The following is a 15379-nucleotide window of genomic DNA, read 5'->3' on the forward strand; positions in this document are numbered from 1 at the left end:
AACTGACTACTTCAAACTGATGGCAACAAAACCCCAGTCTTCTGCAAGACAAATTCTGCAGGCTCTGGGCTTCATGGCATCCTGCATCCTACTAATTCCATATGCAAGACTGCATATGAGGCAACTTCAGTGGTACCTATGGAGTCAACATTCACACAGTCTGGAAACAGTGATTCCTCTCATTCCCTGCCTGCGACAGGAGTTTCTATGGTGGGCAAAGGCATGTCACCAAAACATGGGACAGCCCTTCACTCTACCCCTTGCCAGCCACACCTTAACTACAGATGCATCAGATTATGCCTGGAGGACCCACATGGCAGGAAGATGCATTCAGGGCATATGGACACCAAAACAAATGCATCTACATATCAACCAGAAAGATGCTAGCTGTTCAAAATGCCCTAACAGCCTTAAGGACTTACTTCATCCAGGACAACTACTGATAAAGACGGACAACACAGTCATGTGGTATATAAACAAGCAAGGGGGCACACACTCTTACCCCCTTTGCAGATTAGCCATGGCACTGTGGGACACAGCTTTGACCTACCAAATACATCTTTACGCTCAATTCCTGCCAGGAAAACAAAACACTCTGGCAGACGATTTAAGCAGAAACCTTATAGATTCACATGAGTGGAAACTAAATCCACAAGTCTTCAGCATGATAACAGAGAAATGGGGAAGCCCAGATATAGATCTATTTGCCTGTCCTCAAAATTATCAATTGAAAAGGTTCTGCACAAGGACTTAATCACAGACAAGCATGGAAAGTGGATGCCCTATCCTTCAGTTGGAAAAACCTATCAGTTTACGCCTTTCCTCCTCTGCCTCTTCTCCCCATGGTCCTCCTAAAAGTCAGAGAAGAGAAACCAAAGATGATACTAACTGCCCCGGACTGGCCCCGCCAATGCTGGTACCCGATCCTAAGGAACTTGTCTCAATTACCCAGCTTGGACCTTGCCTCAAAGACCACAACTACTGTCCCAGCAAAACAATCAGATCCTGCACAATCAACTACAGACCCTGAACCTGGCAGCATGGCTGATCATGTAGTCATACAAACAATACCTCTCAGTAAAGCTGTGATGGATGTCATTTTAGAAGCCAGAAGGCCTAGTACTAGAAATTCTTATGCTGACAAATGGAAGAGATTCTTTGCTTGGAATAGAGCACAAGGAACTGATACAGCAGAACCAAATATTCCTCAGATATTGCAATACTTAACCGAGATGCTTGACAAAGGCCTATCTTTCTCATAAATTAAAATCCATGCTTCTGCCATTTTGGCCCATTTCAATACAGAGCCACCAAGCTTTTCATATCCTCTACTAAAGCAGTATCTTAGAGGAGCCATAAATTTAAGGCCTCCTAGAAGATCACCATTGCCTGCATGGGACCTCAATTATGTGTTGGAAAAGCTCACCCTGCCTCCATTTGAACCAGCTGCTACCGCTGATATAAAGTTCTTATGGAAGACAGCTCTGCTACTGGCAATTACTTCAGCAAGAAGAGTTTCAGAGCTACAGGCCCTCATGGCTGTAGAACCTTTTATCATATTTTACCCAGACAGGGTGTCTGAGGACAAATCCTACTTTTATGCCTAAGGTGGTTTCCAGTGTGGCTCTTAACCAAACAATTCATTTGCCAACCTTTTATCCAAATCTGCAGAACAAGGGGGAGAGAATTCTGCAGTCCTTGGACGTACACAGACTGCTAAGATTCTACTTGAGCAGGACTAAAGCTCCAAGAAAATCTGAGCAAATACTAGTGACATATGCTTCAGGATCAGAAGGCAAGGCTATTTCAAAACAGACAATTTCAAAGTGGATAAGCCACTGCATCCGTTTATGCTACTTACACCATGGTAAACCTGTGCCCAAGGGCATTAGGTTTCATTCCACCAGAGCTGCAGCTACTTCAGCAGCCTTTCTCAGGGGAGTACCAACCAAAGATATTCTGGAGGCTGCTACTTGGAGTTCTGTTCACACCATTTACAAAGCATTACCATTTGCCTCTCTACTCTTAAATCCATGGCAGTATTGCTACTGCAGTTCTGCAGGGACTTATATCCGCTCACAATGCTTTTTATCTCCAGCCTCCCTATCATAGCTTTGGGATTCTACCCAAATGTAATGACTGCAACAGTGAACCACGAAGAACATGGTACAGATGTTCATCATGCATACAGCTGCAGTCATAACAGATGGGTTCCCCTGCCGTCAGGCGGGTCCTCGGTCGGCCGAATTCCAAAGTCTAGGTCCGGCGTCGGTTGTCGTCGCTTCTTCCCTGACGTCAGTGCGACAGGGGTATAAAAGAACCAGCTGACACCATTTTCTTCAGTCTTTCTTGCCGTGCGGTGCCCGAAGCAGAAGCAGTTCACAAGTGCCGGTCGGCCACCTCCTGAAATTACGAAAATTTTGCAACCGAAGTCTTCTTGAAAGCTAAGTACCCCGTTGGGGAAACTTTTCTTGCCTCAGACCGATGTCAGACAAAGTTAATAATTGTATTTCATGTGGGAAGCAAATACCGCATAAGGATTTTCATTCCCTCTGCATTCCTTGTTTAGGCCCAGACCACGACGTCTCGGTCTGTCGTTTTTGTGCTACATTCAACAAACGCACCATTAAGCGTCGGGCAGAGTTCGCCCAGCATTATTTTGGCAAAAAATTTAACTATATTATGTTGTCGGATACTCCGACTGCAGTTTTGTCTAAAAAGCGCAAAGATAAGGACCCCGACAGACGAGGTCTGCGGCCTCTACCGACACCACGCCAAAGCTGACTACAGGTGGTCCGGTTCTCAGCGAGGTGCCTACGCAGCCCCTGACTACCGACGACACTTCATTGGCAGTGTCTTCTGTGCCCGAGGTCGCAGGCTCCTCGGCCCACACCCCGACTACAGATACCGAAGCCACTCTTGGTGGTGAATCTCAAAATGTAGACAGGTCTGCCTCCTCTCAAGGTGTCTTCAGACCTTCCTCTTCTTTTTCCATCAAGGCTTTCACTAAGTCTAAAGCAGTCATGCATTCTAAGAGACAAGCTACACAGGGCCCATCTCCAGGCCCCATGCCTAAAAAACAGATGCTTAAAATGGCAGAGGATTTAATTACTCTTATCAGGGGTTCTCAACCCCCCCCGGACAAAAGGCCCAGAGTGGAGGAAGAATCCCCCTCCTCTGATCAGGCTTCCATTATATCAGAGCACTCTGATGAGCAGGAACATTCTTACTCCCCTTTTGAAGATTCTGATGCAGAGGAGTCCGTTCCCTCTGTATCCCCCCCAGAGGATTACTCATTTGGGGAAACCTTGCATACCTTAAGGGAACACTTCCACTGGGAAGGCCAAGAGTACTCAGATTCCAAGAAAAGGCTTGGGGATTTTCTCTTGCTACCTCAGCACAGGCCTCTGGCTATACCTCCTGTCTTGGACATACTAGATGATGTGTACTCCGAGGCCTGCCTTAACCTGGATTCTTTACCTCCAGCCCCAGTCAAGCCTGACAGGTACTACCGGGTTCCTGACTCGCACCAATTTCTATACAAAAGCCATGCTGCTGACCCAGAAACTATCTCACAGGGCCCCAAGGGAATTAAGGCCTCCATTGCTAAAAATCCATTACCATCCGAGAGAGATTCCAGATCCTTAGAAAGGTGGGGAAAAAAGGTATATACCTCCGCCACCTTAACCATGAGGGCATTAAACTGCCAGTTCCATATGCTAAAGTACCAACAGTTTCTGTTATCACAATTGAGAAGTAAAATGTCACAACCTGAACAACCAGACTTGAAGGAGTTGCAGGATTTGATGCATAGTGCAGAACAAGTGGGTAAACATACCTTGCAATGTGGTTTTGATTCTCTAGAGGCCTCATGTAGAGCTGCTGTTACAGGATCAGTCATGCGTAGACATGCCTGGCTCAAGGAACAAACCTTACCAGATCATGTCAAAGCTAAATTACTAGATGCCCCTCTACAAAAGGATGTATTATTTAGTGCTAATGCTGAGGAGGTATTAAAGAAAATGGAGGAAAAGGCTAAATCAATGCAAACAGTGAAAGATTTTCTACAGGTACAACCCCCACATTTCAGTAGAAATTGGCCTACCAAAAATTGGTCCTTTCCAGCCACGGACAGACCCCAAAGAGGTAGATACAGGCGCCCGAGGGGCAGAGGGCAATCCCAAGGATCATTTAGAGGCAGACAATGGCAAGCTCCTACACAAAGAGGTGGTGAGGATAGTTCACAGCCATTCAGAAAGCAAGCCCAATGACTTTCCCCTTTGCATGCCAAGCAAGGCTCAAATGGCAGCACCCTTAGGCGGAAAACTGGCATTATTTTCAAAAAATTGGCATATTGTCACAAAAGACAAATGGATCCTGGACATTTATAAACAGAGGCTACAGATTCCATTTTCACACCCTTTCAAAAATGAGTGGCATGCCAAACCTGCCACACAATCAAAGGGCAGAGGCACAAAGACAAATTTCAGATGTCATAGACATGAAAGCTATTCAAGAGGTACCTACTCACGAACAAGGTCAAGGTTTTTATTCCAGACTATTCCTGGTACCAAGGAAGGGAAAGGATTGGAGACCTATTTTGGACCTATCCATCCTAAACACATTTTTATTCGTTCCAAAATTCAAGATGCTCACCTTACAGCAGCTTCTTTCCATGCTGGGCAAGGAGTCTTGGCTGGTAACATTGGACCTCAAGGAGGCATGCCTCCATGTCCCAATCTGACAAAATTGCAGAAGTTACCTCATATTTCTTGCAGGTTCAACCCATTATCAATTCTCTGCATTGTCCTTTGGCTTATCTACTGCGCCCAGAGTATTCACGAAATGCCTGGCATCAGTAATTGCCTACTGCAGACTTCAAGGGATACAAATATACCCCTATTTGGATGACTGCCTGATCCAAGCGGACAGCAAGCACATACTTATGAAACATCTGGCTTATGTAATAATATTGTTGAATTCTCTAGGATACACAGTCAACAAAAAGAAATCAAGGCTAATACCCTCTCGGAAAATAATTTTCCTGGGTGCCAACTTGGACACAAACACCCAGATGGCCTACCTCACGCCAGAGAAGCAGGGGCAACTAACTCAATACTTCAGAACACTAGCAAATTTCACCAGGCTGACTGCAAGGAAAATCCTGCAGGCTCTGGGATTCATGGCATCTTGCATCTTACTAATCCCATGTGCAAAGCTGCATATGAGGAAACTTCAATGGTACCTGAAAAACCTATAGTCTCAACACAGCCACAGTTTGGAAACAATAATACCACTAATTCCATGACTTCAAAAGGAGTTTCTGTGGTGGGCTCAAGCATGCCAAACAAACACAGGTCTCCCATTCAGCAAGCCTCAAGCAAATCAAGTCATCACAACAGACGCCTCGGACTACGCCTGGGGGGCGCACATGACAGATCGGTGCATTCAGGGCAAATGGTCCCAAAAAGAAAAGCACCTTCACATCAATCAAAAGGAAATGCTAGCAGTAATAAATGCTATTATAGCTTTCAAAGACATTCTGCATCCAGGTCAACTATTGATAATGACAGACAACACCACAGTAATGTGGTACATAAACAAACAGGGAGGAACCCATTCATTCCCCCTATGCAGGCTGGCCATGTCACTTTGGAACATGGCTCTGGACTTACAAATTGAACTTCAAGCACAGTACTTGCCAGGCAAGGAAAACACGCTGGCAGACAACCTAAGCAGAAATATGACAGAACCACACGAATGGAAGTTGCATCCTCAAGTTTTTACAGAGATAATTCAAGCATGGGGAAGGCCAGACATAGATCTCTTTGCCTCCCACAAAAATCACCAATTTTCAAAATTCTGCTCCAGGATTTTTCATCCAAAGGCCTGGAGAGTGGACGCGCTTTCAGTTGGACAACAATGACAGTTTATGCCCTCCCACCTCTTCCTCTGCTGCCCAAAGTTCTATTAAAAACCAGAGCAGACAGACCAAAGATGATTCTCATTGCTTCAGACTGGCCAGGACAACACTGGTACCCACTCCTGAGGAGCCTGACGCATTCCCCACCATGGACCCTGCCTCTAATGCCTCTTCTTCTGACTCAGCACAGCTTCAAAACTCTTCACAGTCATCTGAAAACACTCAATCTAGCCGCATGGAAGATTCCTTAACATAACAACAGACCCTACTCTCCAAGGAGGTGCAGGATGTCATTTTGGAGGCCAGAAGGCCGTCTACTAGAAAAGCTTACTCCGCAAAATGGAAACGGTTTTGTGCCTGGAATGAGAAAAAGGGCCAGAATCCTGGAAAACTGAATTTACCTCAAATATTACAGTATCTAGCTGAGCTGCTAAGCAGTGGACTTTCATTCTCCTCCATCAAAATCCATGCCTCAGCCATTTCTGCAGAATACAATACTGATCCACCTTTATTCTCTCACCCCCTCTTAAGACAGTTCCTCAGAGGGGCTAAGAATCTAAAACCCCCAAGGAAACAACCAATACCTGCTTGGGATCTCAATTTCATTCTAGAAAAGCTGACCTTGCCTCCTTTTGAGCCAGCTGCCTCAACAGATTTGCAATATTTGTCCTGGAAAACAGCTTTTCTTCTGGCTATTACCTCAGTTCGTAGGGTATCGGAACTACAAGCCCTCATGGCTGTGTACAGCCTTTTATCATCTTCCATCAGGACAGAGTTTCCTTACGAACCAACCCGTCCTTTATGCCAAAAGTGGTATCCAGGGTAGCTTTGAATCAGGCTATACACTTACCTACCTTTTATCCTAATCCTCAAAACTAAGGGGAGAGATTACTACATTCCTTGGACATCCACAGACAACTGCGTTATTATTTGGATAGAACAAAGCCTTTCAGAAAATCAGAACAGCTCTGTGTCCTATGCTATAGGAGCTCAAGGGAAGCCAATTTCCAAACAGACAATCTCAAAATGGATAGCCCACTGCATACGCTTTTGTTATTCTTTTCATGGCAAAACTGTACCTGCAGGCATCAGATCTCACTTCACAAGGGCCACAGCTACCTCTGCAGCTTTCCTCAGAGGAGTTCCTACCAAAGATATTTTGGAAGCAGCCACTTGGAGTTCTTTGCATACCTTCTCCAAGCACTACCACCTTCCATTATACTCCAAATCTAGAGCAGGCTTTCCACTGCAGTCTTGCAGGGCATCCTGGCTCCTCCTAGTTCCACCTAGTGCCTACCACCCCTTTCTTAGCTTTGGGATTCTACCCATCTGTTATGACTGCAGCTGTATGCACGATGAACATAGTACAGTTTTGTACCTACCATAAATGTAGATGTTCGAGTGCTAATACAGCTGCAGTCCAGGTTTCCCTCCCTCCTTCCCCTCTTGGGACAGACCTATTGGCTAACACCTCCTCATACAACCTGATTGGGGTATTCATTGATGGTGTATTTGCTTGCACTACTGTATTTTGATTATATGGCATTGCTTTATTACACAAATTTATGTATTGCCTTCCTTCTGGGGGCACCTGACATCTGGGGCAAGAAAAATTGAAGAAAATGGCGTTGGCTGGTTCTTTTATACCCCTGTCGCACTGACGTCAGGGAAGAAGCGACGACAACCGACGCCGGACCTAGACTTTGGAATTTGGCCGACCGAGGACCCGCCTGACGGCAGGAGAACCCATCTGTTATGACTGCAGCTGTATTAGCACTCTAACATCTACGTTTATGGTAGGTACAAAACTGTACTTTGTGTACATTTACCATAAATGTAGATGTTAGTGTATTCACTGTTGCAGTCCAGTTTACCCTCCCGCCATCCCCCTTTCATTCTGGAGTTATCTTTCCTTCTCTATCTTCTAACAACCTATGTGGTGTATTTGCTTGTAGATGAAGGTAAAGTTTATATTGATGCATGTGTATCGAGTGCAAGAAAAACTAAAGAAAATGGTGTCGGCTGCATGTTTTATACCCCTGAAGTCCTGACGTCATGGAAGAGGAGACATCAACCGATGCAGGACCCAAGACTTAGGAATTCAGGCCGACTGAGGGCAACTTGCCAGAAGATTACCCAAATGTAATGACTGCAACAGTGAATACACTCGAGCATCTACATTTATGGTAAGTGTACACAACTGTACTTTTTAAGCTTTTGCAGAATTAAAGGAAGTGAGGCCTGTGAATACGTTGACTATATCTGAATGGATTGCGAACTACATGCCATTCTATTGCTACCATCATGAAAACTAGTACCTCATAAGACCAGGACAGACTCCACTGTGGCAGTGGTTGCTACTACTGCTTTCCTTGGAGGAGCTCACACTCACAGCATCTTGGAGACGGACAGCTACTTGATCTTCTGCCCACATTTTTTCTAAGCATCTTAATTTAGATGCTGCTTTCAGGTTAGGGGTCTTTTTTGCGATTTTGCAGGGTCTGATTTCATGTGGTCTAACCTTTGGCAAACCCTTAAGTCTCTGTACGTCTGAAAAACTTCCAGAGTTATTTGCAGCAGTTTTCTATGAAGATCATGATGCAGCTGTGTTAGGCACTTGCCAGAAGACTAGATTTTAGAGTAGCTTCACTGTGGCAGTAGCAATTCCTATCGTCTTGCCACCTTATTTTATCCACCTTGCTCTTCTGCGACCCCCACTTATTCCTATCCCTACTCCCCTTGCTGTGGTCTGGGGAAATTCCTGGGCAAGTCATGCTTCTGCCTATTCAGGAGAAGAGGGTATTTCTAGACACGTGCTAGAGTGAACTAAAGATGGTGCTTGCCAGTGACCCTGTGTAGCTGTCGTTCTATGAGAAGGTGTCTTCCCTGCCTTGGAGAAAGGTGAAACTCCAGTATTCTCTTTAGTGTTAGGTTTATGGAAAGCAGGAATTCCTGAGAGTTATTACTGCAACAGTGAAGCTACTCTAACATCTACTGTGTAAGTACCTTACACGGCTGTACTGTAACCGTGTTCCTACTCATAATTGTATTCTTCTGATCAGTTTTCATGCAACTATACTATGTCTCAATAAAAAAGATCTCTCTCTTTTTTGAGGTATTTAGTTGGATTCTATTTCTCTTATCTCCTGTTGTTTTATTCTATGATTTGAAGTGCTGTAACATATGATCTGGAAAGACAGACCTCCCATGATGTGTGAGGGGAAAGTAGGGAAGATTCCCTGTGGCATCTGTTGAGTGGTCCTAATGCCTGTGGCATCAGTCCTGCTAGTTACTGAGTATTGCTCTCAAAGATGTCATAATGGTTAAATAAGTATAGAATTTTCTCAAGTTTTTTCTTGCCAACGTTTGTGCTCCGTTGTTCCTTTCTGAAAATGTATCATTTGTTTGTTTTAATTTGTTGTAGGCTTCGTGCATTGTCAAGTGGTGGGAGTATGACGTCACCTCCTTCTTCCCCTGCCATGCCAAAGTACAAGCTAGCTGATTACAGATATGGAAGGGAAGAAATGTTAGCACTTTATATTAAAGAAAACAAGGTAATGTAACAGAGCCTACACTAGAGTTTGATTTGTTGATGTAAATGTGTTCTCTTGTGGATCTAGCTGTACTATGTACTTTCACCTGATCTGTTGCAAACAATGGATGGGGTTATCTCCCTGGCCACACTCCATTCTTTTGGCTGTTAATCACAAGTGTCTAATGACATGATATCATTTTGACGACTTTAACATTTAATGTTATGTAGTCCTATCTCGCCTACATTCTTAACCGTGGGTTAACTCTGCCGATTTTACTAGCTCGAAGTCTCTCATTGGCTGGGCCAAGTGGGTATCCCATGGTGCACTGCTCAACATCCCCAGATCTCGTTTGCCACTTGTGTAGCTCGGACGTGATCTCGCTTGGCTGTGGCTAAGTACCTTCTTTTTTGCTATTTCTCTTAGAGAAATTTGATATTTCATACCCAAAAGCTATTTTAATAGCTATTTCTTGTTGCTGTGTGGAGTGTGGTAGTTGTGTTTTTTTTTTTTGTTTCCCTATCTGTTCCAGCGGGCTAGGCCCATTTTAGTTAGAGGACTTAGTCCTCCCCTCTGTTGTTAAATAACTCTTGGAGTGATTGGGTTTTTGCCTGTGTCCCCCCCTTAGAAGAACCGTTTCAGTTAGAGGTTCTTAGATTGTGTTGAGTAGAGTTTTTTCTGGTGTATCTACTGTTTTGTTCCCGCCCTTTTTGTGTGTGTCTAGGTGGTTTCGCTTAGCGCTAGTAATAAGATGTCTATGGATCAGAAGGAGCATAAGCCTTCTGGCTTTAAAAAATGTTCCAAGTGTGGATATAAAATGTCCATCACGGATGGACACTCTGTTTACTGCCTTGGAGCCATCCATTTACAGGAGTCGTGTAGCTTCTGCCACGCGTTCAGTCCTAGGGTGCTCCAGGAGAGAAAAAATAAATTAATATTGAAGTGACTTCTAAAACACACTTTTGAGGAAGCTATAGACTCTGCTTCCAGTACTCAGTCTAAATCCAAAGCTTCCAATGTTAAGAAAAGGTCTCTGGCTCCGTCTGTCTCTTCGGGGCATCCAGAGAAGATTACTGTATTGGACTCTACTTCCTCGGCTCCACTGACCTCGGGGACGCAGGAGGTATCTGTGTTAACTGAATCGGCGTCGGCTCCTATCATTCTTGAACCCATTCGGAGCCGGTCGCCCAGTATGAGACATGGTTCACCTGACAAGAGATCCCAGTCTCTATCACTCTCCTCCAAATCCTCCAGGCTTTCTGATTTGGATGTTGATAGGGTGGTCCAGAGGCTCCTGCAGTCGCCGGTGTTGGCTAAATTGTTCTCGGCTCCAACCCACTCTGCTACGGACCCAGTTCCTATGACTGTTTCGATGATTCCTCCTCCGAGCACATCCTTGTCGTAGGAGCCGGTATGCTCCGCTCCGAGTGATGTTCCTACGCCGGCTCTAATACCCCCTCAGGGTCTATCTGTGCCGACCTTTGCTCCGACTGTGTCGGTTCTGTCCACAGGGTTCGGGACTCGGGTCTCTCTGGTCGGGCCCGAGGGGGATACTTTGGGACATCTATCTGTTCCGAGTCTCCCACTCGGTACATCGGCTCGTGGGACTCCGGTCGTGGCCTCGGACGCCGGCCGGTCCTCTGACTCGGGGGGGGGGGGGGGGTTCGAGTCCATGTGGAGCGCACTGGCCAGGTCATCTGCTAAATCACCCGGGTCGGTCATTCTGTCCCCCACCACCCCGGCGAGAGCCTCTGACACTCACCTATCCATGGACAGTAGAGCGCCAGGCCCTAAGGATACCCCCACAAGCGGTCCCCAACTTTGAGGGTCTACCAAAGTTCGTGACTCAGGAGCCTCTTAGAAAAAAATTGTGCAAGAGGAGGCACATAGACTCCAAGGATGAGTCTCTCACCTCGGGTGCTGACCTCGAGGAATCAGAGGGGTCCCCCAAGTCATCCTCTGATGATGTTTCCTTCTCCTATATCCTGGCGATACTGAAACAAAGAGGTGACTGGCCTTCCAAAGCTCCTTCCGAGGAGGAGTCACTATTCCTTAAGGCTTTTGGTGCTCAACCTGCCGCCGCCTGGGTGGCTCCACCCTTCGACTAACTTCTTGATCTCATTTGTCGAAGAGAGTTGGAAAACCCCGTTTCTGTGGAGCCCGTACCCAGGCGTCCCAACAAGTTTCTTTCTGCCCCCCCAGCGAGATTACACATGAGACTTCTTCAATGGCTCCTCTTTGTTCAATGGTCTCTCCAAAGACTCCCACTATCTTATCCCATCTTACTCACGGACAGGTGCAAGCAGGACCTCGGTTGGTGGCTGTGCACCACCAATTTGAACGGGGGAAAAGCCCTTCGTTCCACCCGTCCCTATTGCCACGGTGACCACGGACGCCTCCCAGCTGGGGTAGGGTGGGGGCATTATCTTGGCAGGACAGTCCAAGGCATGTGGCAGGAACACGAGATACATTTGCATATAAATGTCCTGGAGATGAGAGCAGTGCTTCTTCTGTTGCAGGCACTTCAGAAGGATGTTCATCGTGCATACAGCTGCAGTAATCACAGATGGCTTCTCTGCCGTCAGGCGGTCCCTCGGTCGGCCGAATTCCAAAGTCTTGGTCCGGCATCGGTTGTCGTCGCTTTCTCTTCTGACGTCAGTGAGGCCAGAGTATGTAAGACACAGCCAACGCCATGTTCTCCAGTCTTTTTTGCCACGCGGTGCCCGAAGCAGAAGCAGTTCGCAAGTGCCGGTCGGCCAGCTCCTGAATTACGAATATTTTGGAATCCGAAGTCTTCATTAAAGCTAAGTACCCGTTGAAACTTTTCTTGCCTCAGACCGATGTCAGAAAAAGTTAATAATTGTATTTCTTGTGGGAAGCAAATACCGCATAAGGATTTCCATTCCCGCTGCATACCTTGTTTGGGCCCAGACCACGGCGTCTCGGGCTGTCGCTTTTGCTACCTTCAATAACGCACTATTAAGCGTCGGGCGAGTTCGCCCAGCACTACTTTGGTAAAGCTTTTGATTATAAAATGTCGGACACTCCGACTACCGTTTTGTCCAAAAGCAAGGAAAAGGACCGACACGCGAGGCCGCGGTCCCCGACACCACGCCAAAACAGGCTACACGTGGTCCGGCTCTCAGCGAGCCTTTGCAGTCCCTGACTACCGACGACACTTCTTTGGCGGTGTCCTCTGTACCCGAGACCGCTGGGTCCTCGGCCCTTTCCCAGACTACAACCGAAGCCTCTGCTAATGTTGAGCATACTAATGTGGACAGGTCCACCTCCACCCATGGTGTATTTAGGCCCTCATCTTCTTTTTCAATTAAGGCCTTTACTAAATCCAAAGCAGCCAGGCAGCCCATGAGGCCTGTTGTACAGGGCCCATCTCCAGGTCCCATGCCTAAAAAACAGATGCTTAGAATGGCTGAGGATTTAATTACTCTTATCAGAGGTTCTCAACCCCCTCCAGACAAAAGACCCAGAGTGGAGGAAGATTCTCCCTCTTCTGATCAGGGATCCATTTTATCAGAACATTCTGATGCAGAGGAACACTCTTACTCTCCTTTTGAGGATTCGGATGCAGAACAGTCCATTCCCTCTGTATCCCCTCCTGAGGAATTTTCCTTTGGGGAAACCTTACACACCTTGAGGGAACACTTTCATTGGGAAGGCCAAGACTTTTCAGATTCCAAGAAAAGACTTAGGGAATTTTTTTTGTTACCTCAACACAGACCTCTGGCTATACCCCCTGTTTTGGACATACTGGATGATGTCTATTCGGAGGCTTGTCTTAACTTGGATTCTCTGCCTCCTGCGCCAGTCAAACCTGATAGGTATTACAGAGTACCCAGCTCTCACCAATTTCTCTTCAAAAGCCATAATGCTGACCCTGAAACCATTTCACAAGGCCCCAAGGGATTGAGGGCCTCCACTGCGAAAAATCCACTTCCTGCAGAAAGGGAATCAAGATCTTTGGAAAGGTGGGGGGAAAAGGTATATACCTCGGCCACCCTAGCCATGAGGGCTTTAAATTGTCAGTTTCATATGCTTAAATATCAACAGTTCCTGTTATCACAATTGAGGAACAAAATGTCTCAACCTGAACAACAAGATTTAAAGGAGTTACAGGATATGATGCATAGTGCAGAACAAGTGGGTAAACACACCTTACAATGTGGTTATGATGCCCTAGAGGCCTCAAGTAGAGCGGCAGCTACAGGAGCAGTCATTCGCAGACATGCCTGGCTTAGGGAACAAAATTTACCTGATCATGTGAAAGCTAAACTTCTAGATGCTCCTTTACAAAAGGATGTGCTGTTTGGTACTAATGCTGAGGAGATACTACGGAAAATGGAAGAAAAAGCCAAATCTATGCAAACTGTCAACGCTTTCTTACAGGCCCAACTACCATGTTTTAGCAGAAATTGGCCTTCAAAAAACTGGTCCTTTCCAGCCACTGACAAGCCCCAAAGAGGTAGATACAGACGCACAAGGGGCAGAGGGCAATCACAAGGATCATATAGAGGCTGACAATGGCAAACTCCAGCACCAAGAGGTGGCGAAGACAGTGCACAACAATACAGGAAGCAAACCCAATGACTCCCTCATTTCCATGCCAAGCATGTCTCAGCTGGCAGCACCTTTGGGAGGAAAACTAGCACTATTTGCAAGCAATTGGCATATTGTCACAACAGACAAATGGATCCTGGACATTATAAACAGAGGCTACAAATTTCAATTTCACACTCTTCCAAAAATGAGAGGCATGCCAAACCTGCCACAAAATCAAAGGGCAGAGGCACAACTGCAAATTTAAAAGCTCATAAGCATGCGAGCTATTCAAGAGGTTCCTACTCACCAACAAGGTCAAGGTTTTTATTCAAGACTTTTCCTGGTATCAAGGAAAGGAACCGACTGGAGACCCATTTTGGACTTATCCACCCTAAACACATTTCTAATCGTACCAAAATTCAAGATGCTCACATTACAGCAGCTTCTTCCCATGCTGGGCAAGGAGTTCTGGCTGGTAACATTGGACCTCAAGGAGGCATACCTGCATGTCCCAATCAGACAAAGCTGCAGAAGATATCTCAGATTTCTTGCAGGTTCAATCCACTATCAATTCTCTGCATTGCCCTTTGGCTTATCTACTGTGCCCAGAGTATCCACAAAGTGCCTGGCATCAGTGATTGCCTACTGCAGACTTCAAGGGATACAAATTTACCCTTATCTGGACGACTGCCTGATCCAAGCCAACAGCAAGAACATACTTCTGGAACATCTGGCATATGTGACACGGTTACTGCTTTCTCTGGGATATACAATCAACAAAGAGAAATCAAGGCTAACACCATCCCAGAAAATAACTTTTCTGGGTGCCAACTTGGACACAAACACCCAGATGGCCTACCTTACACCAGAAAAACAAGGGCAACTATCTCAGTACTTCAAAATACTAGCAAAAAGTACCAGGCTTACTGCAAGGAAAATCCTGCAGGCTCTGGGATTCATGGCATCTTGCATTCTATTAACCCCATTTGCAAAGCTGCATACGAGGAAACTTCAGTGGTACCTAAAAAACCTATGGTCTCAACACAGTCACAGTTTGGAAACAATTATACCAATAATTCCATGTTTGCAAAAGGAATTTCTATGGTGGGCCCAAGCATGTCAAGCAAACAAAGGCCTCCCATTCTGCAAGCCTCAAGCAAAACAAGTCATAACCACAGACGCCTCAGACTACGCCTGGGGGGCGCACATGACGAACAGGTGCATTCAGGGCAAATGGTCCCAAAAAGAAAAGCACCTTCACATCAATCTAAAAGAAATGCTAGCAGTAATAAATGCAATTACAGCTTTCAAGGACTTCCTGCATCCAGGACAATTACTGATAAGAACAGACAACACCACGGTAATG

At 45.9% G+C, this 15379-nt stretch overlaps 1 protein-coding gene across 1 annotated transcript in view; it reads left to right on the top strand.

Moving 5' to 3' along the window:
• GIGYF1 (GRB10 interacting GYF protein 1) overlaps positions 1-15379 on the top strand; it is a gene marked incomplete in the record, with an annotated part of 2892461 nt that overhangs the window by 316556 nt on the left and 2560526 nt on the right. Inside the window, 1 exon segment of the mRNA XM_044077309.1 lies at positions 9348-9477. Within this exon segment, the coding sequence (XP_043933244.1) occupies positions 9348-9477 (130 nt within the window).

Source organism: Protopterus annectens, chromosome 7.part0 (genome assembly GCF_019279795.1).
Source record: "Protopterus annectens isolate FY-2018-M chromosome 7.part0, PAN1.0, whole genome shotgun sequence".
Taxonomy (NCBI): domain Eukaryota; kingdom Metazoa; phylum Chordata; order Ceratodontiformes; family Protopteridae; genus Protopterus; species Protopterus annectens.